Source organism: Protopterus annectens, chromosome 7.part1, assembly GCF_019279795.1.
Source record: "Protopterus annectens isolate FY-2018-M chromosome 7.part1, PAN1.0, whole genome shotgun sequence".
NCBI classification, from domain to species: Eukaryota; Metazoa; Chordata; order Ceratodontiformes; family Protopteridae; genus Protopterus; species Protopterus annectens.
In genome coordinates, this window is record NC_056740.1 from 513,100,402 (window position 1) to 513,124,533 (window position 24,132).

At 38.1% G+C, this 24,132-nt stretch overlaps 1 protein-coding gene across 1 annotated transcript in view; it reads left to right on the forward strand.

The window, feature by feature from the left end:
- UNC13C (unc-13 homolog C) overlaps positions 1 to 24,132 on the forward strand; it is a 4,920,764-nt gene that overhangs the window by 2,556,835 nt on the left and 2,339,797 nt on the right. The window contains exon 10 of the mRNA XM_044078941.1: positions 22,251 to 22,420. Coding sequence (XP_043934876.1) covers positions 22,251 to 22,420 — 170 coding nt within the window. The remainder of the gene's footprint in view (positions 1 to 22,250; positions 22,421 to 24,132) is intronic.

Below are 24,132 nucleotides of genomic sequence, written 5' to 3' on the forward strand. Positions count from 1 at the left end.
ATCAAGCTACTAGGGTATATTTGACTAGATTCTCGTTACTGCCCAAATAAAAGCACTGTGGTGAATGGATCATAGGAAGTCGCCATAACATTCATTGTATGGAATCATGCAAAACTTAAAATGTAACATTTTGTAGGAGCATTTTTATTCTGGAATTCAAAATACATCTGTTACTTCCAGTTTCAGTCAACTTTTAGCTTAACTATCTGGGCATTACGTTTTCTCAATACATTGAATGAAGTGGAACATTAGCAACAAATACTAGCCATGTCCATAATCCTTTGTTGGGCATCCAGTAAGATCAAAACAATGATGTCCACCATAAATTATTTTGACCAATTTACTACAAAACAAAAATGGAGTATGAACACAAAATACAGGGAGCCATGTGACCAGATAAATAATTCCATTTTTGATGTTATAATCAGAAAAGCATATTCATCATACTGCCAACCACTCTCCTGGATATACAACCTTTATTCTTCACAATGACTTTTCAGATCTGATCAACAGTTTCTTAGAAATCAAAATCCTGGCTCCACAGCTTTTGATAATCTTTCCCCCTGCCTTTTGAAAGATCTCACCTACAGTTATTGCCCATGTGTTTTCTGTACTCATCAATAAGATGTTAAGGATGGCTTGTCTTCTATTTATATTTACAGCTTATAAAGATGGCCTATCAGCCATGTGGACAGCTGTTGACTCATTTTGCTTATCTAGCCATTTTTTAAATTCCTAGAGAAGTGAGTGCTCCTGCAACTATTAGTAACCCCCAGTATAATTTCTAATACTCATCGTGGCTTCAGGTGTATCTCTCACTTTGACATAGGCCATCTGCAAGTTGTAGAATACCAGTGCATTCTATCATGGAATGGTAAACTTGGGACGTATTACTCCTTGATGTCATATAAGCCTTTAACAATGTTTGTATTTCTAGACTTATAGAGCTCCGGATAAGTCATGTTTTTTACATTGACTACCACCAAATATTTCTTTGATTATCAGAGTGCTAGGATCTATCTGGATGATGGAATGGTTTCATCCTTCCGCTCTGTCCAAAGATTATTGGAGTTCTTTATGCTTAGTGCTAATGACACTCGTCATTACAGCTTTTTTAAATGGTACAGCTATTCTTAGTACAAGGTTGCGGTTTATTTTATGCCCTGATGGCAATCATCCTTGTTAAATATTTACTGCAGTATGCTAACAACATACTGCAAGCTAGCTTTCCCTCTTTGCAACCATAACTAACTACCTTAACACCAGTATAAAAAAAAAGCAAATATGTACCTTTTAAATGTGATTGTGTTTCACTTATAAGCTTTTCTACTTATAAAATTGTTAATCCTTTTTAGAAGCAATAACATGAAAACAAACCCTATGTAATCTAAGACCATCTGTTGGAACATTTATTGTCATTCCTAAATTCAGAAATTTTGGTAAACATTGAATGCATTCCTTTTCATTTTTAGATACATTACTGAGAATAAAATATCTGAGTCTTCTTAAAAACACATTCTCAGCAACAAAACATGTAACTTCTCCATTAACACCTGCTGGCCCAACTTAACATAACTTTAAATGTGTCACTATTGTTTCTTTAATTTTCTGCTTTTGCCATACACTTTGATAAGCTTTAAACTCAGTAGATAAAATGTTGCTATTATTTAGTTCATTATCTCCACTAAAAATGTATGTAGGATAGTGGCGAACAGGGCATACTGGAACAGATATATCCTATTCACTGATGGTCAAAATTGTTATCCAGCTAGGATTCTATCATAAATGACACACCAGGTTGAGATCTGTACCCACCTTCCTGTTAGTCAACTTTGTCTTTGATGGTATCAGGCAGGTGCTGGTCCAACCTGCAACCTATGCTTTTTTACTGGCTCACCCGATATTACACAGGGGTAAAGAGGACCCTAACAGGGATCTGACCTCACTGTCCTGGTACATCAGAATGGCTGGCTTATCTCTTTGGATTCACAGTTGCATACAGTGAAGAAAAATATTAAATAGAAAATGCAGAGGTTGAAAAGGATAGCAAGCTGTATTTAATAGTAAATACAGCAGATATAACATTCCTAGTACCTAGTACATTGTACATAGTAGGTGTTTCCTTCATTTGATCAATGAACTAGATTATCAAAACCCATATGGTTGACACCGTATGATTAATAATTTAGTTGACTGAACTGTTCTGACGGACACTGCAGTACAGTGGTGACCAGGGAATTTGCCCTTTCCCCCACCGTACTGCAATATTGGAGTTGGCATATATAATTAGTAGGGGATGGGTGGTGTAGGGTGGCTTGCCCACCTCTGCTAAAACATTGTTTGGCTTGTTTGTAAGTGTTGCTTGGCTTCTTCAGGTTGATCAATAAATTAAATTGTGAAACCATATGGTCTCAACCATATGGGATTTGACAATCTGGTTTGTCAATCAAATGACCTAGATCCTATAGTAGTATATGATATAGAGATACAATAAAATAAATAATAGCAGTGTTTTGGGACTTGAATGATTGGATAGCTACCAACAAATTCACCTGGGCTTGACCGACATTGTACTCTGATCTAGCACTCCTCAATAGAAGGGCTATGGTCTGTGGGTCAGTACTGCCAAATGGTCACAAGACTCAGTTACCTTCTATTTCCTGTGATAGTTTTTAAGAGGTATTAAAAATAAATTAGTCTAGGAATTATAAAGCAGGACATGTTGCTGGCAGTATAATATGCATTTGTTCTGACCTTAATTTCATGACTGCAAAAATGTTTTTATTTTTGCAATACCATTATAAACCAATATTGCATGAAGATAAAAAAAGTTTTAAAGACTACTTTTAAGAAAACCAATATTTTCATCCAGTAAACTCTGGCTTAGACTTTAGGCATTTCTAACAGCTTAGGTAACTCACATACCACTATCCACTTAAAAGCAAACCTAATCTCAGCACTGGTGAGGATTTGCAGATGAAGGTATACGCCAAGAATAAGTTGTATCCAAATAAAGCACAGTTGCACATGCTATGCAGAGAGTGACAACTTAAAACTCTTGTTGGCTGTGTTCCACAAAGAGGTGACATAGTCTATAATATTAACAACAGCTTCCTGATAATGTAACAGATATCTGTCCAGAGCAGCAACAGTAAGACAGAAACATCTGCGGTGGCCTGACCAGATACATTTAAAGAACCATAACCATTAGTAGCCCAGTGGTGTAGAGAAAAAAAAAAAAACATATTCATTCGTAAAACAAAAAGGAAGAATGAGGAGGAGAAAATATCAGAACCCAGGCAAAGCCTGAAGAGTGTCCAGAACAAGTAATGATATCCAGAATAACTACTCCAGAAAGGAAGGGAACAAAATCAAGCTGCCAGGCAGCGGCCACCAATTGTCATCTGAAATATATTTTAGGCAGTATGTTCAGGCAAAGTATATAGGATGCAGAGATGCAAATCCAATAAACCGAGAACTACGAGGTATGAATCTAATTAATATAGACCAAGAAACATAAACAGAGATATAAAATTAACATAACTGATAGTATCTTGCATATACAGAAATACAGGTGTAATATAAGCAACTGTAATTAATTTGTGTATGTTTTAGAAAGTACAATTTAATGCTGTTAGTTTACACAAATCAGAAAGTAGTTTTAAACATGTGTGAAAAGACAAACTGGAGACTTATTCTTAGGAGACTGAAAGAAACAATTGCAGAAGTTTTTTTTTTATTAGATGCCTCCTTAAAACTGAATGCTGTGTATAACTAAAGCATCCTGAGACAGAATAAGGGTGTTTTCATTAAGTCAGAAGTGCATTATTGTTTTTTCTTTTTGGTCCATTGATTTGACATTGACATTGGTGAAACTGGATAGAGATGAGACATAGCATTGACAGTCAGACAAATGAAACTAAAAGAGTTAATTTTCCTAACGTGAAATGAAAATGTATCAGTTTGTTGAGCAAGTCATTATCACTGGATTGCATACTTTAAGTAGATAAGGAGAAATAACATTGTTCATTATAAGGATCTTATAATATAGCAAACTTCTTTTAAAATGAATGACATTATTAGCTTTACACTGATTCCAGGAATCTAAACACTCTTGCAACACATAACATTGGAAAAGCATTTCATTTAGATATGTTTTATTGAGCCTTTCTGTACGTCTGAAATGTAAACATCAGTGATAACAGCTTAGAAACAAAATTCAGAGTGATGGTTTTCAAATATGATAGAACTGGTTAAATAATGTATTGCTTGTGTGCTGTGGGCAAAATGAATCATTATAGTTTTCAGACAGAAGAGTTAAGTGACAAGCATTGTTTCATTTAAAGCCTGGACAGCGTTATTTATTTAAATGCCAAAAAACACAAACGTAGTAAAAAGGTACTCAGAGATAACTTATTCGACTGCACAAGTTTAATAAAGCAGACAAGTAAAGTGAAATGCTTTTCATCCGATTCAATGACTGAACTTCTTCAGACAAAATTCACAACTGATACACACATCTTAAATACAAACCATTAATTAATTATTAATTAATTATACCAACACTAATTAACCAATCCCTAACAACCTTCACTAATTTTTAAACATCCCATGTTAAAATTAATTTAAAATATTATGTAAAACCATTAATTTAAACTTTCTACGGTTTATAATTTCAACTGAAACTGAATAGTTAATCACATTCTTTTATACACTCTCATAATCTGTTAAAATTAAATAATGTGTTAAAATAAAATAATGAATAGTTGTAGTACTTGTCATGATAACAATAGTAATAGTAAATACATTTAAGTTCATTCACTTCTAGTAAATGACTTTCCCCCACCCTCAGTGCAATGAGATTGATGGGCCTCTAAATATTATTTCTAAATGAAGTGTTGTCAGTGTTAATAACCTTGTGTAAAGATGAATAATAATGATGTGCGAGTAAATATTTTTATTATTTATTATTTTTGTTCTTTAAAATTTTCATCTCTGCAGGCTTTTTAGTTTTAAAATACAGGCTATGGACGTTACCTCATTCAACCCAGGCTTTCTATCTGCATATAAACGCAACTGCCATAGAACCTCCTGCCTTTCTAGTAATAATGAAAACGCCCCCCTTGTTACAGAATATGTAATCTGATCCATAACTCTAAAGGTAAAAGTGTGACCTGGATGGTTGTTATGGTGTCTTGCCAGTGCATTCTCTTCCTTTCCTTTTCTGATGCTGTTTATGTGTTCATATATCCTATTCTTCAATTTTCTATTGTTTTTTCCGATGTAATAGGCTGGACACATCTGGCACTGTGCAAGGTAGATAACCGATCTAGAGTTGCAGTTATACCTCCCATTCACTCTATACGTTTTGTTGACAGTTTCAAAGGTATAACCAGAAGCCATGTATCCACACACATTACAGGCTTCGCATTTGAACATACCAGGTGTTCTTACACTCATAACTCTTGGTGCTTCCAACAAAGTTTTTAAATTTCTATCTCACTTATAAATTATTCCAGGCTTTTCTCCCACTTTTTTAACTACTTCATCATTGGTAGATAGTATCCCCCAATATTGTCTTAAAATATCCCTAATGCTGGCAGCATCCATACTAAAGGGTGTTATGAAACTGATAGAGTATGTGATTTTAGTCCTCACTGCTACATGGGTGACTCTGTTAGAGTTGGGTTTCACTCATACTAGGTTAATTTTCTATTTTCTCCCTCTCATAGTTCCCTAAAATAGGTTTGTATGTTCCTACCATCCTTTTGTGTTGAACTTCTTCAATTAGTTCCTTAACTAACTTTTCAGGATAGCCTCCTTTTAGGAGCATCCCTTTCAATATTGTACATTCCTCTACAAAGAACTTATCCTCTGATGTCATTCTTGCTGCATGCACCAGTTGTCCCTTCACCACCGATTTCTTTTGGTGGAAGGGGTAAGAGCTGGTAAAGTGCAGCAAGGAATTAGAGTACGTCTCTTTACGGAATATTCTTGCAGAGTATCTCTTTTTTATACTGTCTTTGAATAAATGAACATCCAAGTAGGGGATACATACCTCGTTAAAGGAACTCGTAAATTTCAAAAAATTAGTAGTACTATTCAAGTTTGTGACCACATCACTAGCCTTTAGTTCGTCCTCCTTAAATAAAATAAAAATGTCGTCCAAGAACCTTGTATAGTAGCAAAATGAAGACATTAGTTCTATGTTCCCATACACATACTTGGCTTCCCACTGTGCCATCACTAAGTTGGCATAGCTGGCTCCACAAGGTGAGCCCATTGCTATGCCAACTTGCTGTAAGACGATCTCATTGTCAAACATAACAAAATTGTTAGGTAAAATAATATCTAACAATTCTTCTACAACCCTAATTTCCAAGTCTGGATCTTCACGGTATCTTATTCTTTCTACTATCCATTTAATTCTTATGTCATGTGGAATTGAAAAATATAAATCAGTTACATCGATGGTCAAAAAGTTCACATCCTTGTTGTAGTTAATGTTATTAATGTCTGCTAGAAAAGCCCAAGAGTCTTCACATATTTGGTTGTCCTTCAACACATATTTTTTTAGGATGTTATCCACAAATTTTGCAGAGGCATAATTGATCGATGCCCTAGCATCAACCAAAGCCCTCATATGTGAATTGTGGATACTTTTGTGGATTTTAGGGACACCAAACAGGGAAGGGATCCTAGGAGCCAAAATAGTTAGATAATTTAATGTTTGCACATCTATTAATACCTCTATAAACAAGTCGTTTAAGAATGACCTGATGTTTCTGTATGCCACATTCATTTCGTTCAAGCTCACTTTAATATGTGTCACTGTTTAAGACTTTCCTCATCTTGTCCTTGTAGTTTGTCAATTCAGTTACTACCAATCCTCCTCCCTTGTCAGGTTTTAAAACCCTTATAGGGAGTGTTCTCAAGTCTTTCAGTGCATCAATTTCTGCTTTTGCTTTTCTATTGAATTAAGGATGCAAATAACTTGGTCATCTAGTAAAGAGTCTATGTCCCTTTAAGTTATAGTTTTATTTAAAAATTTATTTATTTGCATTAATTTATTTATTTCATATATATATATATATATATATATATATATATATATATATATATATATATCCTTTATTGACCAGGTTATGCCATGTATCTACAGCAGATATTGTAACGGTCAGTTTCAAGCTGCTCAGCTATAAAAATGCTGACCTGAAAAGTAAAAAGCCAAAAGGATGAAATACAGAAGAGAGAAAACAATATATATTGTTTTGCAATAAGGTAAGCCTCCTGCACCCACCAATGTGGGCAACACCACATGCACCCTCAAACTTAAATATCCCAACTCCACAGTTGCACCAATTTGAAGAAAATAGAAATCTCTCAAAACAAGTGAATCATTGTCAGTGCACACTTACAAATTGCACAAGCAATGATTTACTGGAAAACAGCATTTGATATAATGCCTTTCACATTTTCATCTGTTTGCTAATGAAGCACAAGTAATTTCACCTTGAGCAAATATGGAGGAGCCATTTCATGTTCATATTTATTTTTTGTGGTTGTTGCCCAAGAACATCAAAATGTTCATAAAAAAAGTGTTATAAAATATCATAAAAAATTGGATAATACATAAAATAAAATAATTATCATTGTATCCATGAATAAGGCTGGTCAAAGATAAAAGTGTTTTGAGTTTTTTAAAAACTAGCTAGTGTGTAGTAGTGTCTTATTGACTGGCATAGGAAGCTCCGAGGCATGAAACCTGATATGCAAAACATTGAATACCAAAGGTTAAAATTTTGCCTTTGCAAGTCATTTTTGAGTAAGCTGGCAAGCAGGGAACAAAACCTCCAACAGTAAACAAAAGTTGTTGATCATAGTGTCCTGGCCAGACTGGAAAACACAAGGAATCCCTTCAAGCAAGGCTGATCAAGTCAAGCAGGGTTTCATGAAAACTTTATAAGTATGATTGTAACATGAAGTCCCTGTATATAGTCAGGCTGCTGAATGGTTAGATTCTGAGCTAGGAAGTGTGTAGCGCATGGTATTAACTAAATACTTTCTGTATTGTTTGTGTGGTTTATTTGCAGTGAAAGCATGCCAGCTCAAACTGACTGAAGAAAAACAGAAGCTCAGAATTAAAGTCTCTTACTGCTCAGTTAAGTTGTTTATACTCTCTCTGAAGAACCTCTAGTTTCATTATCTCCTCTTCTTGGTACTGCAACTCGGAATAAACTGCCTACGACCTCCAAATACATCAACAACTTGTACTTCATTCAAGTCCACTGGTAATTTCCTGTTACTCCACACATGAATCTACAGTTTCTGGCACTCCACAGGTAAATCCTCAGGTTTATTTACTTTCAGCAGAGGTGACTAACACTAACAGCTAATATGTTGCCACCCACTGTAAAACTCCCTAAGTCTGTCATTCTAATAATGCACCCGCTACCTTTGCATTTTGTGTGCACTTTTCTCATGTTACCTTAATGCTGGCATAGAATCTGTAACTTAAGTTTGCCAAGTGTGCAACCACAATTTTAAATGGGTCCCTCTTCTTCAATGCCTCCTTTGCTATGAGTGGCAAGCCTCATGGATACTTCCTAAATGTAGCTTAAACAAGGAAATCATGTTGACGTTTAGGCTGTTGTCTTATAAAAATGAAGATGGGGAAACAGTTGATCCCATTTATTTAACATCCTGTTCTGTGGTTCCCTCTAGAATAAACTTTAGAATTCTTGTAAAGCCCTCCGCTAACTTACAGTTTGAGAGTGTATACTGAAGTTCTTCACAGCTTTAACTTAAAATGTTTGCAAGGCAACACCATTGTACAAGACATAAATGGAGTTCCCTTGTCTGGGAGTATTTGTTTTGGGTATCTTTATCCTGGAAAAAAGTAACAGTTAGCTCTCTGTCTTTTGACTTAACATAGGTTCATAGGTTGGTACTAGGCTATTGGCCCTAGGGCCTATACAAGCCTAGCCATAACAATTCCCTGGATATTTCTTCCCACAATGTTTACTTCTCTGGGCCACTGTCTAGCAGGGCGACTGACATGATCCCTGGGCTGAATTTCCTATCTCCCATCCAATCATCAAGGTTCCTTTTGAAGAGGGCCAAGGAGGCGCTCTGCTTGACATGTATGGGCAGTCTATTCCAGAGTATGGGGAGTCTCTGGGTCAGGAACCTATCCCTCCAGCATGTTTTATTCATTGTGATGACAAGGTTTAGATCCCTGGAGCATGTGGCTCTGAGGGATTGGGATTTCTTTAAGTGGAGCATGTCCAACAGCTCAAGGGTTGACATGGCCTTGTATGTTAAGCAGACATAGTCTCTGAGTAGACGATATGCCACAGAGTATAGCTGGAGTTTTTTTAGATGGTCAGCATATGGCATCTGCTTTAGGCCTGTGATTCTTTTAGTGAGGTATTTCTGTGGCCTTTCCAGCTGTTGCAGATGTCTTGTGAAGTATATACCAAAAGGGGCATTATACTCTATAATGGGTCTAATGAGGGATGAGTACAGTGGGGCAATGACCTCCTTTTTTCTGGATGAAAAGCCCTTAGTGATGAGGTGTGCCACACAGAAAGATTTCCTGACTGTTGTGGTGATGTGGTTATCAAAAGTGAGACCACTGTCCACCTGTGTCCCTAAGTCTCTCATCACACTTTCGATGTTTAGTGTACTGCCACCTATGTGGTAATTCATGGGTACATGTTTCTTTCCAAAGGGGATAACTATACATTTCTCGGCATTAAGCTTGAGCCCATGGCTCTGGCACCAGGCATCTGTTTCTGTAAGGCTCTTTTGTAGAATATCCACATCATTTGGGGATTCAATAATGGCTCCCAGTTTAAGTTTGCAGTCATCTGTGAACTTTGTTAGCCAGAGTCCCTTATTGTTGGCCTGTATGTCAGAGAAGTAGATGCCAAACAAGAATGATTCCAGGACTGTACCCTGAGGTACTCCACTTGTTACTTGTCTGGAGCTGGATTTGAAGTCGGCTACTTTTACAGTCTGGGTTCTGTCAGTAAGCCAGTTGGCAACCCATCGAGTGATGTAGGGATTTATGCCCAGCTTAGTAAATTTATCTATGATTCTAGAGTGGGGGATGGTGTCGAAGGCCTTGGCAAGGTCCAGATAGGCTCTGTGGACCGCCTTACCCTCGTCCACAGCTCTGGAGACTGATTCGAAGAAGTCAGTCAGGTTCAGGAGACAAGAATGGCCCTTCACAAACCCAAACTGGGTGGAGTCCAGTGTTTGAAGGTTGCCAATGTCTTTGTTTATAAGTTCCATGATAATGCATTCCATGCCCTTGCAGATCAGGCTCGTCAGACTGATGGGACGGTAGATCCCTGGATCCAAGGTGGATCCCTCATTGTGGAGTGGGATAACTGTAGCTGTGCACCACTCAGTGGGAATGAAGCCTGAGGTGAGGCTATGATTAAACATGACACTTAGGTGAGGTGCCAGTTCATTTTGTAGTTTATGTAGTACACAGCCTGGGATGTCATCTGGCCCCATGGATGCTGTATTCTTAGCTTTGGAGAGTGCGTTTTTTACCTGTGTGGCCGTGATTACCGTAATTTGACAATCTTTTGGTATTGAGATGGGCCCTTTAGGGGGTGAGAGGGGGGTGAATTTGGCACTAAATCGATCTGCCAGGATATTGGCAATATCCTTAGGATCAGTATATTTAATGCCATTCTGTTGAAGCTCAGCGCAGATCTGAGCATTGCCATTTAGATTCCTGACATAACTATAGAATACCTCGTGGTTGTCTTTGGAATCTTTGGCAATTTTATTTTCGTAACTAGCTTTTGAGGATTTTATGAGGGATCTCAGCTTCTTACTGAGGCTGGTGAGGGAGTTTTTTGCATCCTGGGATTTTCCTCTTTTCTGCAACAGTTTCTTCCCTCTGTTGTATAGTTTTTTTATAGTAGGGGACCACCAGATTGGCTTCCTTTTTTTGGAAGAGAGCATCTTGGTTCTATTTGGGATGGCACGATTCATGCAAGAGTGGATGTGCTGGTACATTGCCTTAGTGTAGGATTCTGCAGTCGAACTTTCAGATCCCGTCTGCATGGGTGTCATGAAGTTTGTCACTTCTGACTTCAGTAGAATGAAGTTAGCTTTGGAGAAATTTTTTAAGGAGGTTTCCTTACTGGGGGGGGGGGGGGTGGAGGTGAGATCTAGATGTCTAGGGTGATTTGCTTATGGTCAGACCTGACCAATGAGGGGGTGACCACTGGTGTGGAGTATCTATCTCCCATGTTGGTAATGACCAGGTCTAGGATATTGGAGCCCCTGGCGTGACAATGGATTGGTTGATCCAGGCTGTTGGAATTTATGAATTCCAAGAACCATTGGGAAAAGGAGTTGGTACCCGAGTAGTTTTCCCAGTTAATGGCAGGGTAGTTGAAATCACCCAGTATTAAGGTGTTTAGTTGTATCTTAATATTTTCCAGTATGTTTAGAAAGGTGTAGTGAGACTCTTGGGGCATGGTGGGGGATCAGTAGCAAGCTACTATTTGGACTGCAGTCTTACCTAGTGTTAGTTGCACCTGGAGAATTTCAGATGCATTGTGTTGGGCAACTAACCTGGAGGTGTGAATATCCTTGGTGAATATGGACACTCCTCCACCTTTAGTGTTTCGGTCTTGGTTTTGTGGCCGAAAAGTGTGGAAAGAGTTGTAGCTTGGTACTGCATGGGTGCTCTCTGGAGCTTTGAACCAAGTCTCAGTTACTGCACAGATATCGATGTTCTCCATTTTTAGGAGTGCCTCAAGAGAGTGCATTTTGAGGTTTAGACTTCTAGCATTGAGTAGCATTACCTTCAGATTTTGCATGCTTGTATCTGTTACGGTGGTGGTTTTGTCCTTTGGACCTTGCCTAAAAAAGGCCTTATAGGGGTGGCAAGAGCTTTAGCCAGTAACCTGAATCCCAGGGGTGAAAGGTGCAGACCATCTCTGGCAAAGCATCGTGGTTTGTCGATCATGTCTTCCCAGTCAGACAGATACTGGATCCCCTTTGAATGACACCAGAAGCTTAGCCAATTGTTGAAGTCAATTATTTTGTCCTTATATTGTGGTATCATTATGGGCGAAAGCAGGATGCTACTCAGGGCTAGGGTCATACCTGCCTGGGCCACATGATCCGAGAGCTCTTCCATGTCTCTTTTCATGTAGTCCAGGGAGGTATGTCTCAAGTTATTCACATCAGCATGGACAATGACAGAGTCGTATTTGTACTTGTTGTGGAGTGACTTGAGTGCATGCATTATGTGGCGGATCCTGGCACCCGACAGGCAGCTGACTGTAATTTTCTCCTTGTTCAGCCTGGTGAGTGGGACATCAGTGTGCCTGACTATAGTGTCACCTATGACTAAAGTGTTGGTTACATTGTCTTGCCTTAGGGGCTGTTGTTGGGAGGCACACTGGTGTTATGAGTTATGTGTCACTTTGGTTGTGACTGGTGTTTGCGTTTCAGCTTCGGAGGTCCTTGTTGCTTGGGCAGGTTAATGTTAAGGGCCTTCGCATATGTGGGTTTAGTGTTGCTATGTATGGGTGTTGATGGTGTGGGTTTTGAAGGGCTATGAGTTCTTGAGGTGTAGTGCAGGTGTTAACCTTCTCCTCTTGACTGTCTAGCACAATCTTGGCCGGAGAGAGCTTTGCTTCCAGTTTGGCTATGTAAGTGCATCTCTTGCAGGTTGTAGTGTTGGGTGGTAGGAGGAGAGGGTTGTCTGTGTACATGAGGCAGTTGCCGCATTGTCCCAGAATTCCCAGATTCACCAGGTGGACAGGAGAAATCACTGGAAGCTGACCCTTGGACATGCCTGTTTAGGTGCTTTTTTTGTAAAATATAAGAGCTGATTTCCCTTACCTTTGCAAGGTACTTTGCAATTATAGGTTGTTTAGTGCCTATGATTAAGTTTACCCCTACAATGAATTTTTGTAGGGGTGATTATTTGGGAAACTTGCTGGCATAGTCAATAATCACTAGAATCTATTGGTGGCCATTTCTAGATTGTGATAATGAATTTATAAGATCAGCAACTACCAACATGAATGGAACCTCATTTATAGGCATAGGAATGGTGCCATTTTTAGATATTCTGTTCAACCTTTACAGGTAAAATTCTAGCTTTGCATTTTTGTCCATCACTAAGTGCCTTCATAAAACATGGCTAATTAGTGCAATGTTTGTTCTTTCTCTTTTTCAACCTGTATAGTAAGTCATTCTTTAACTCAGAAAATATGCATTCATTGGGGCCAGCCTTCTCATCTGCTTATCATTCTACTTTGCTTAATTTTGGTTTTGACTGCTCCTCTATTTTTTAATAATATGCAGGTTCAACTACTTTAGCAAATATATATCACATTTAGCAATATAGTGTCATTCTTACTCAAAGTCGCGGTGGTGCTGTAGTGTTGTTGCCTCACGGCAAGAAGTTCTCCCGTTCGATTCGCGGCGGTAGCGCCTTCTGTGTTGAGTTTGCATGTCCTCCCCGCGGTCGAATGGTGTTCAAAAGACATGCGTAGAATGGGCGTACCTTCGTTGAAGGTTGGGCGTCGAGCTGGCACCTCGGCCTCGTAAAAATCTACAGCTAATCATTAGCGCACCAGAGCTCCGCTGTGGCGACCCCTAATCAGGAAAAGCCGAAAAAAGAGCAACTGTCATTGTTACTCAGAAGGAAAAGATGGCTCCAAGATTTTTTCAGAGGAAAGTATATCCGTGGGTTAACAAGAAACTGCGCTTTCAAAGAATATGGAAGGAAATGGGGATGATTGAAAACACGCACAACTTTAATCACATGGGGTGACTGTTATTTTAAGCTTCATTTGTGTTTAGAATGTGATCATGTGATTTCAGCATGTGGTTATTAAATTGGTCAATGTTTTATATCATGGACTGTTTTTGTTTGAAAATCAGTCTGATGAAGTCTCAGTGTTTGCTTTGTAAAGAAACAAAAGCGCTTGCTGATTATTAAAGTCTATGAGAATTTTCAGTCTTATTGAATCTTTATTTTTTTTCCACTTTCTTGGAAGGCATTGGCGTTTCTTGTTCACAATTTCATTTTCAGTGTGTTGGTTAGAAACCAGATTTATATGGGTATAACATTTATATTTTTATTACTAGTTTATTGGTTAAAATATCTCATTTTGTTAGGTGCAACATTATAGCAATAACCCACGCCTGGGTGTGGGTAATGCTGGATTTACCCACGGTTGGCGTGGTTTGGTCCCGAGGCCGAAGCCCGAGGGACCAAACAAAGACAACCGTGGGTAAATCCAGCATTACCCACACCCAGAAGTGGTTATTATTAATGCCATTATTTAAGAAAAGAAATAATTACTTTTCTTAAATAAGGGCATTGTATAATGCCGCTTTGCTGCCCTTCCGCACCTGTATGGTGGTCCGGGGCAGTTCTGATGTACTGCTCATGCCTACGCAGTACATCAGAGTTTTGGGCAAGCAACGGAGAACGCAAGTTCTCCGTTGCTTTACTCGCTATGTTAAATGGGTTTAACATAGCGAGACAGCTTTAAAATAAGCAACGGAGATCTCCGCTGTTTATTTTAAAGCTGTCTCGCTATGTTAAACTCATTTAACATACCGAGACAAGTTTAAAAGCAACGGAGATCGCAAGATCTCCGTTGCTTACTGTGTCGCTATGTTAAAGGAGTTTAACATAGCGAGACAGCTTTAAAAGCAACGGAGATCTCCGTTGCTTTTTAAATCTGTCGCTATGTTAAACTCTTTTAACATAGCGAGATTATTTATACTAACGGAAAAAGTCCGGCGACGGACCTTTTCCGTTAGTATATTGAGGATTTACCGGGCACGCTGGTTGGGCTAGCCAATCAGCGTGCACGTTTTTAGGGTAGGCATTGTATAATGCTAATTAAACAATTTAGCAATGTGCCACCTATTCTCAAATCTGAAACGTTACGTCAGTGGTTGACAGTTACTGGGTGTTTTAAGCAGTGTTTTGATAGCTAGCAGCCATTTAAGTACAATATCTCAACTAATAGGATCAAATTGAAAAGCCAATTTTTATAAATTACTTAAGACTGCCTTTTGGAATTTATCGATTACTAGAAAATTATTCATTCATTTTACTTATGCTGTTCACTTCAGGCTCTCACCACAAGTATGAATCACTCTTTAAATCAGGCATTTAAGTACTTTCCATTTTGTATCCCTTCCATTGCCCAATATATTCATACCTCTCAACTTCTTAATCTGGACAAAGTCATAAATAATGGGGAGACAATGTCCCAGGAATAGGGACGATTTTTAAATACTGCTCTTAAAAACTTAGAAAATTGATGGATTAACAGGTTTTACTTCAACATGAATTTCCTGAAGAGTATTAAGTCTGAAACTCAAATGTCTGTCATTATTTTCTGAATTCAATCCTCAATGATTTGCCAATGGTTTACCAGAAAAAAAAATAAATTTTATGAGGAACATACCAAAAATATCATTCAAAAATCTGGACATTTGGCAAAAGTGTAGGCAGTTGTGAAGTATGGATCATGTATTTAAATCATTTTTCAGAAACATACACATATACACACATGCATTCACACACACACAAACATAAACAAATGAGTTTAGTTAAAATAAATATGTACTTGCTAAAAGTCTTGTTTATGAACTTGGACTCGTATCCTAGATGGTGAAATATTTTCTACATTGTTGAAATACTTGAGGCTTGAAGGTTTCGATATAATGTGTGTTTGTATGAAGGTATAAAATGGTGGCACATCACCGTCAAACTGCAGAACTGATGTGCTTGTCAAACAGAACTTTGTTGATTGTTATAATGTCAGGTTTTGGACTGATGCTGTTTAAAAGATTTTGATTTACGGGAATGTACTGCAATGAAAATAATCTCAGTTTATTTCAGGGAAAAGGTAGACCAGACAAAAATAGAACCGCTTGATAATGTGCCATTTGAATTATATTTGGAATAGAGCTGTATGTTCTGATGAAGTGTGTTATCTGAAAGCAGATGTTTTTGAGGGAATGCATAATTTCCCATGGTTGTGAGATTATGGAATTATTATATACAAGTAAGGGGGGGGGGCTGCATCAATAAAGTTTTTTTTTATCTTTACAGTGATTTTATCTTAATTACATTGTTAGATTATTTTACTAGTTATTATTTCTTTATATTTTCCTTTGATGACCATGGTGTCAACTGCTAAATGTTTATTGTGAAAGGCATTTGTTGCTGTTAATATTACACCCTGGCATTCAATAAACTGCCACTCAATTTATCGCCGTCAGTGCTTTTAACGATATCTTTTTTTTTATTATCTTTCCCATCTTCCCAGTTTTCATCAACTGATTCCAGTGGTTCATGGGTCTTTTCTTTCTCCACTGATAAGAAACACCCTTTTCAGATTCACCAAGATCAGAGCCTGTATAGAGAACCAATAACTGGGCAGACAGAGGGATGACTTGTACTCTCAATGGCATTCTAGAGGTGGAGAGCATTTTAAACTTATGACCTTAGGCCCTCTACCTGGTGGTGATGTGCATAACCTCTCCAGCACTTCCATGGACTATGAAAGGAATTTGATAACATTTGTACTATCTACAGTTATGGGTGTTACGTTTGTACTTGTATTCTGGCATTAGCGTGCTTATTTTGATAACTTTTTACTGTCTGCAGTTATAAATGATACTTTTGTTCTTTTACCCTGGCATTAGAATGCTTATTTCTGATAAGTTTGTACTGTCTGCAGTTATAAATGCTACCTTTGTTCTTGTGTCCTGGCATTAGAATGCATATTTTCCAGTCATCTGGGATACACATTACTCTTCATACCATAATGGGTACCTGCAAAATCCATTTCTTCCATGACACACTCAATTTCGTAATTGTATCTGTTGTTCCTTAATCTAAGCCTGCTGCTTCCCATGACTTAATTTCCTTAGCAGTACTTTATGATGGGCACTAATTCCTCTTTGAGAGTTTGTTGTGCTTGAGACAGCATGACTTCTATGGGATTTCTTCATTCAGAATCTTCTAGAAGTACTCCTTCAATTTGCTTCTGATGGTCTTTGGACTGCTAAGCAGAGTGTTGCTGACATATCTTATGAAGTGTGTCTAACGATTGTTTTCTTTATCTCGTTGTGATTGCCTTGCAGTATGATAAACCTTCCTTGTCATCTGCAAAGTCACTTTCCAGAAACTGGTAGAGTTCCGCTAATGACTTTCCCATTGCCATTGTGACTGTTCTTTTAGTCTTTGTTCATATGATCGTAGGATCATAAGAAGTTACTAGGCTAATGGCCCTAGGGCCCTTAGAAGCCTAGCCAAGTTCCCACCATTATTTCTATGATCAGCACCTATTGCCCCTGGCCAACAGGGACACAGGTGGTACCCACGGGTTGAATTTACAGTCACCCATCCAATCGTCCAGATTGCTTTTGAAGAGGGCCAGTGAGATGCTCTTTTTGACATGAAGTGGAAGTCTGTTCCAAAGTTGTGGTAACCTATGGGAGACAAATCCGTCCCTCCATTAGGTTTTATTAATGTCATATACCAGGTTGAGGTCATTAGAGCAAGTAACCTGTGTACCATTTGACTTTCAGATATGAAGCATTTCTAATAACGCAGGGTCAGATTACCTCTGAGTAGTCTGTATGAAACATAATAAAGTGACAGTGATTTCCGATGATCCCATAGGACAGATGGTGAAGACCTTGAATTTTTCTTGTTAGGACCTTTGTGGTTTCTCCATTTGCTGCAGGTGCTTAGAAAGGTACATGCCAAAAGGGACATTGTACTCAATTATTAGCCTGATGAGGGAAGAGTACAGGGAAGTAATAACTCCTTTTTTTTCCTGGAGGCAATGCCCTTACATATGAAATGAGCAATATAGAATGCCCTTCTTACCACTGTGGAGACATGGTAGTTAAAGGTAAGGTTGCTGTCAACCTGTGTGCCCAGCTCTGTCACCACTGAGTGCGTACTTAAGGTGTTGCTATTGATGTGGAAGTTAGCAGGAACATCGCTTTTACTGAAAGGAATGATAATACATTTTTTGCTTTGAGTTTAAGGCCATGATTTTGGCACCAATCATTTGTTTGTGTAAGACCCTCTTGTAGGATGTTGACATAATTTGGAGAATCTATGACCACTCATAGTTTGCAGTCATCAGCAGACTTTGGCAGCCACAAACCATTAGTTTCTGCTTGTACTTTGGAGAAATAGATTCCAAACTGTAGAGGTTACAGGGTTCTCCTATTTTGACTATATGAGTTCTAACAGTGAGCCAGTTAGTGACCCATCTAACAATATAAGGGTTTACACATAGCTGGGTAAGTTTGTCCATGATACTTGAGTAGGGGATAGTGTCAAATGCCCTGGCTAAGTCCAGGTAGGCTGTATACACAGATTTCCCCTCGTCCAGGGCCTTGGTGACTGTCTCGAAGAAGTCCACCATGTTTAACAGACATGAATTCCCTTTGACAAATCCAAACTGAGTAGGGTCAAGTGTTTGAAGATTACCTATACCTTTGTTGATAAGGTCCATGATGATTGACTCCATGGGCTTGCAAATAAGGTTAGTCAGGCTAATAGGTCTATAGTTCCCAGGGTCAGTGCAAGCACCACCTTTGTGCAAGGAAATAATGGTGGCTGGTTTCCATTCAGCTGGTACGAAGCCGGTGCTTAGACTATGAATGAAAAGATTATCGAATGGTGTTGTAACTCATATTGGAGGCCATGTAGTAGGCAGTCTGGGATGTTATCAGGTCCCATAGATGCTGTGTTTTGGCCTTAGAGAGGACATTTATAACCTGCTCTTTAAAGATACAAGGTAGGGGACAGGTTATAGGGATGTCTTGAGGTACATGTGGTGGGGACAGGGGAGTGAAGTTTTCACAGAACCTGTTGGCCAACAGGTTAGCTATGTCCACAGGCTCAGTATATGTGGTATCATTAACTACCAGTTCTGCACAAATCTGGGCCTTTCTTTTTAGGTTACGGGTGTAACTATAGAATGCCTTGTGGTTGTGCTTTGTTGAGGAAGCTAATTTGGACTCATAGTTAGCCTTGGAGGACTTCACAAGAAGTCTTATTTGCTTGTTTAAGTTGAGGAGGGAGTGTTTCCTGTTTAGGAAGGCTTGCTCCCTCTTACTATTAGACAGCAATTTCTTCCTCTTATTGTAAAGCCTGTTAATGGCAGTTGTCCCCCAGGCAGGTTTGCTCTTCCTTGAGGAGCTTATTTTGGTCCTATCAGGTATGGCCGAGTCAATGCAGTTATACAGGTGTTTGTATAAAGCTTTGGTATAGAGCTCTGCATAGCTGCCAGGTCCATCTGAGGAAGGAGGTGCAGTGAAGCTATTTATACCAACCAGTAAGAGGTTATAATCTGATTTGGAGAATTTTTTGAGTATAGTTGCAGCTGGGGTGAGGTTAAGTGTGATAGTTACTTTGAATAAGACTGATTTGTGGTCAGATCTTACCAGGGAGGACCTCACAATGTGTGTGCTACAGTGGTTCCCCATATTGGTGAGCACCAGATCAAAGATGTTGGTACCCCTTGTGGGGGTGTCAGCTAGCTGGTTCAGGGCATTTGAGTTAACGAAGCCGAGGAACCTTTGGGCAAATGAGTTTGTGCATGAATAATTTACCCAGTCAATGCATGGGTAGTTAAAGTCACCCAAAACCATGGTGTTTGGATGAGTCTTGATAGACTCAAGTAGATCTTAATAGACAGAGTGAGTATCCCGATTCATGGAGGGGGTCCAGTACTTGAATAGGTGTCACACCAACAGTTACTAGCACCTGAAGTGTCTGCAGGGAGTCGTACTGTCTAACCAATCAGGAGGTGTATTTATCTTTAATGAATATTGATGCACTGCCTACTTTAGTTTTCATATCTTCAGTTTGAAGTCTGAACATGTGGAAGGAGGTGTAACCTGGTATGGCTGGGGTGCTCTTCAAAGTCTTGAACCAGGTCTCTGTAACTGCACAAATGTCTGCATCTTCCAAGGTGAGGACAGCTTCCAGTGAGTGCAGTTTCATGTTGAAACTCCTAGTGTTTAGCAGCATAACCCTGAGGTTGTTTTTAGAAGGAGTTTTTACGCTGGGAATTTTTTTCTTGAGACACTGCCTACAAAGGCAATATGGGGGTGGCAAGAGCCTTAGCCAGTAGCTGAAATCCCAGGGGTGACAGATGAAGACCATCTCTGGCAAAGCATGGAGGTCTGTTGACCATGTCATCCCAGGATGACAGATAGTGATAACCTTAAATGACATCAGAAGCTAAGCCAATCATTGAAGTCAATCATTTTCTGTTTGTATTGAAGCATCATCCTAGGTGAAGGTAAAATGCTGTTTAAGGCTTTTGACATACCTGCCTGAGACACATAGTCATGTCTCTCTCTCTTCAAATAGTCCAGAGAGGTACATCTCAATTCCAGACAGGTACAGCTCAAGTTTCCAAGCAGTATTCATTCTTAGCCTGGTCCACCTTTACTACCTCCTACTGTTTCTTGCATGCCTTCATTCCTGGAGTTCAACATTACACTAGCAGCTTTCTTTATGTACTTTACTTCCATGTCAGCTCAGTCACAAATATTTTCAATTGCTTTCTTCAGCTCCACCAATTTCCTCTTCTTCCTAAGGTGTTAGAGCCTTGAGTGTTCTCCTGAACTACTTTACTTTCACTTCTCTCAGCATCTATAGGTATAAAAATAAACTGCAAAACGCAGCATTGCAGGTTAAATAATGCTTTCTGGAGTTAGCTAAAACCACCAGTCCAATATGCCCCTTGTCAAGAAATGCACTTTTTACATCCCCACTACATATATCTATAGGTAGATAGAGAGACAGATATATGGGTCCCATTCAGAAGACTGATTGAATAGAGATTGCTGTGTAGTGAGGATCAGGGAATTTAGCTTTTTTCCCACTGTAGTGTGATCTCGGATTTAGTATATATATATATATATATATATATATATATATATATATATATATATATATATATATATATATATATATTATCAGAGGGTATGGGGAGCATAGATTTTTTGTTGTTTCACTTTTCAGTTAATCGATCATAGGGTCTCAACCATATCAAGTTAGACTTACTGTTGTGTCAGTCTTCTGAGTGGGATCTCTCTCTCTCTCTCTCTATATATATATATATATATATATATATATATATATAGCTAGACAGATAGATATTAACCCCAATGTGGAGGGATATACACTCCACCCCCCCACCACTATATATATATATATATATATATATATATATATATATATATATATATATGGATTCACTTCATAGCACTGAAAACTCAAAACACAGAAAATGAGAAAACTTCACAATATAGAAGACCAAAACACTGAAAACTTAAAACACTGAAACTCAAAATACTGAAAACACATATCATACATATACTGAGTTTAAACAACATAAATCATAGCACTTTCCACCAAGTGTAAGCAGCGGGGGCAGGTCCCGCTACACCCCCCCCATGTGTGGGGCTGCACCCCCCCCCACCCCCTGCTACTTAAATATATCAACTCCAAAATTGCACTTAGTGTAGTGAAGTGTAATCTTAGAGTTGATATATATAAGTAGCAAGGGGTGTGGGGTGCAGTGGGGCTTGTCCCCCTGCTTACACTTGGTGGAAAGTGCTATGATTTATGTTTTTTAAACTCAGTGTATGTATGATATGTGTTTTCAGTGTTTTGAGTTTTCAAGATTTTGAAGTTTCAATGTTTTGGTTTCAGTGTTTAGAGTTTCAGTGTTTTAAGCTTTCAGTATTATGAAGTGAATATATATATATATATATATATATATATATATATATATATATATATATATATATATATATATATATATATATATATATATATATATATTGCGTGTGTCTGTGTGTACTAATAATGAGGCTGCTGTACGTTGAGAAGGGAGAATTCTCCAAGAAACAGTAATCTAACACTTAGTATATACATATTTCTCCCTTATCACTCTTAATTTCTGTCTGTTTCAGGAGACAGATTATCAGGAATCAAACATACAATGGTAACTCTAAGACTTCCACTAAAGGAGTTTCATTAAGAAAGCCCACTAGATTACCAATTGTAATTTAATATAAAATGCAACAGACATAATCATATGTTAACACTTGTATGGAATTATTGGCAGTGACAAATGATTAGTCTATCATCTGTACTTAAACTTGTTTATGTTTGTCAACAGCGAATGTCATAATTCTAGTGACAGAATTAAAGTGAGGGTTTGGGATGAAGATGATGACATCAAATCACGAGTTAAGCAGCATTTCAAGAAAGAATCAGATGACTTTCTTGGGCAGACCATTATTGAAGTAAGAACACTGAGTGGAGAAATGGATGTTTGGTACAACTTAGGTAAGCTGTACTGGATTCGTTTTTTATTTTTTCTTTGTGGCTCTTGTCTTCATTTTCTGTTGGTTTCCTAGGAAGAAAAATATTGTCCTCGTATTGTGCCTATCCATTGCCCTTAACATCTGCGAGCATAAACTCCTGAAATATTAGATTGCCCATATATACCAGACTTTTTATATGTGATTGATTGGCGACTTGGGCCGGTTAGGTATTCTTAAGTTTTAACAGATATAACTCTGCTGTACTTTACAAATCAGTGAGGGTAATATGCTCAGTTTTAGAGCAACAAATGTATGTGGCATGAGAAAGATCCAAAAAAGAATGTCAGAGCTACACTTCAGAATCACATCCCATAACAACTTGTGTCTGGGTGGCTACCTTCCTTGCCCTACACTTGCTAAGCTTTTGAAGTTAGCTGGCAGAGGGTCAAGTTAGCCAGTGTTGTAACACTGACACTTGCATTCACTGGTAAGAAATTGAAGTAGCCCCGCTTTGAAAGTATTTGATTCCTACTGTCTGGCCTTACCTTATGGTACTGAATTCAATGCTGCAAATCCAAGTTTTGAAAAACAGATAGCATTGTCTGTAGAAATGGAGAGGTAATAGTAGGTCAGTCTGTGCTGTAACGTGTGCTAGAGGTCAGCAGTATGAGCAGTGAATTAGCCTGAATGTAAGACGTAAGACATGTGGGAAAGTAGTCCTAACTATTATTGACAGACACGTGAAGGTTCTAGTGAGATGCAGTGATGTTTTAAGGCCCAGAAGTTTGCATGTTTTTTTTCTGTTTTGCCTATGTCCATCTTTTCTGGCTGATGCCATAATAATAATAATAATAATATAACAAGGTTACAGATATCTAAATGAAATGTAAAGTAAATGTGCCAAAATAAAGATTGTCAAGAAACTTAATCATGACCATTTTAGCACACAAAATGTGCATGAAAAATTACAATATTATAAAGAAGTAAAATGTTAGCTGTGTAAGGGGCTGAGAAACATCAACAACATTGTCTTTGTTTTTGTGATGAGAGCAATGTCAATGCATGCTTTGAGAGAAAGTATAAACTGACTGTATGTGTCTCTGTTTATAGTCATTATTAACTAAAGTATCAGTGCTCTATGTACTAAACAAATTTCATTCATCCTGGTATATTTTGTCAGTAATGATATGTTATCCTGCTGTCTAGGCTGACTTTCTGGCTGCCAACAAATCAAGGTTAATGCCAAGTGCCTGAAAAGACAAATAATGATTATACACATTTCTGTACAAAACTGGTAAACAATCAGTATAAAACAGCACTAAAACAGAATTTTTCTTAAGCACATCAGCAAACTGGATAACTCATGCCATACTTCTTTGGACTGTGTATTTGTCTGAATTAAATTAAAACAACAAAAAAAAAATCATACTTTCCCCAACCTATTATAAACTGAGTTTTCATCCTCAGAGAAAACATGACCTAGAAAAAATATGTAGTCGAACTATAATGGGAGTTGCCACAGGGAAAGATATATCTCATTTGAATATGCATAGGATTAATATGGAAATATAAAGGTATGTTTATCATCTGACTGTTAATATAGCAAAAATTCTGTTAACAGGAAACTTCAACTAGAAATAATGCATTCCAAAGGTATATTCAACAAAAAAACACAAAACTACTTGTGAAGCTTATGATCTTTAATGGTTTTACTGAGTTAAATTACAGCTGTGA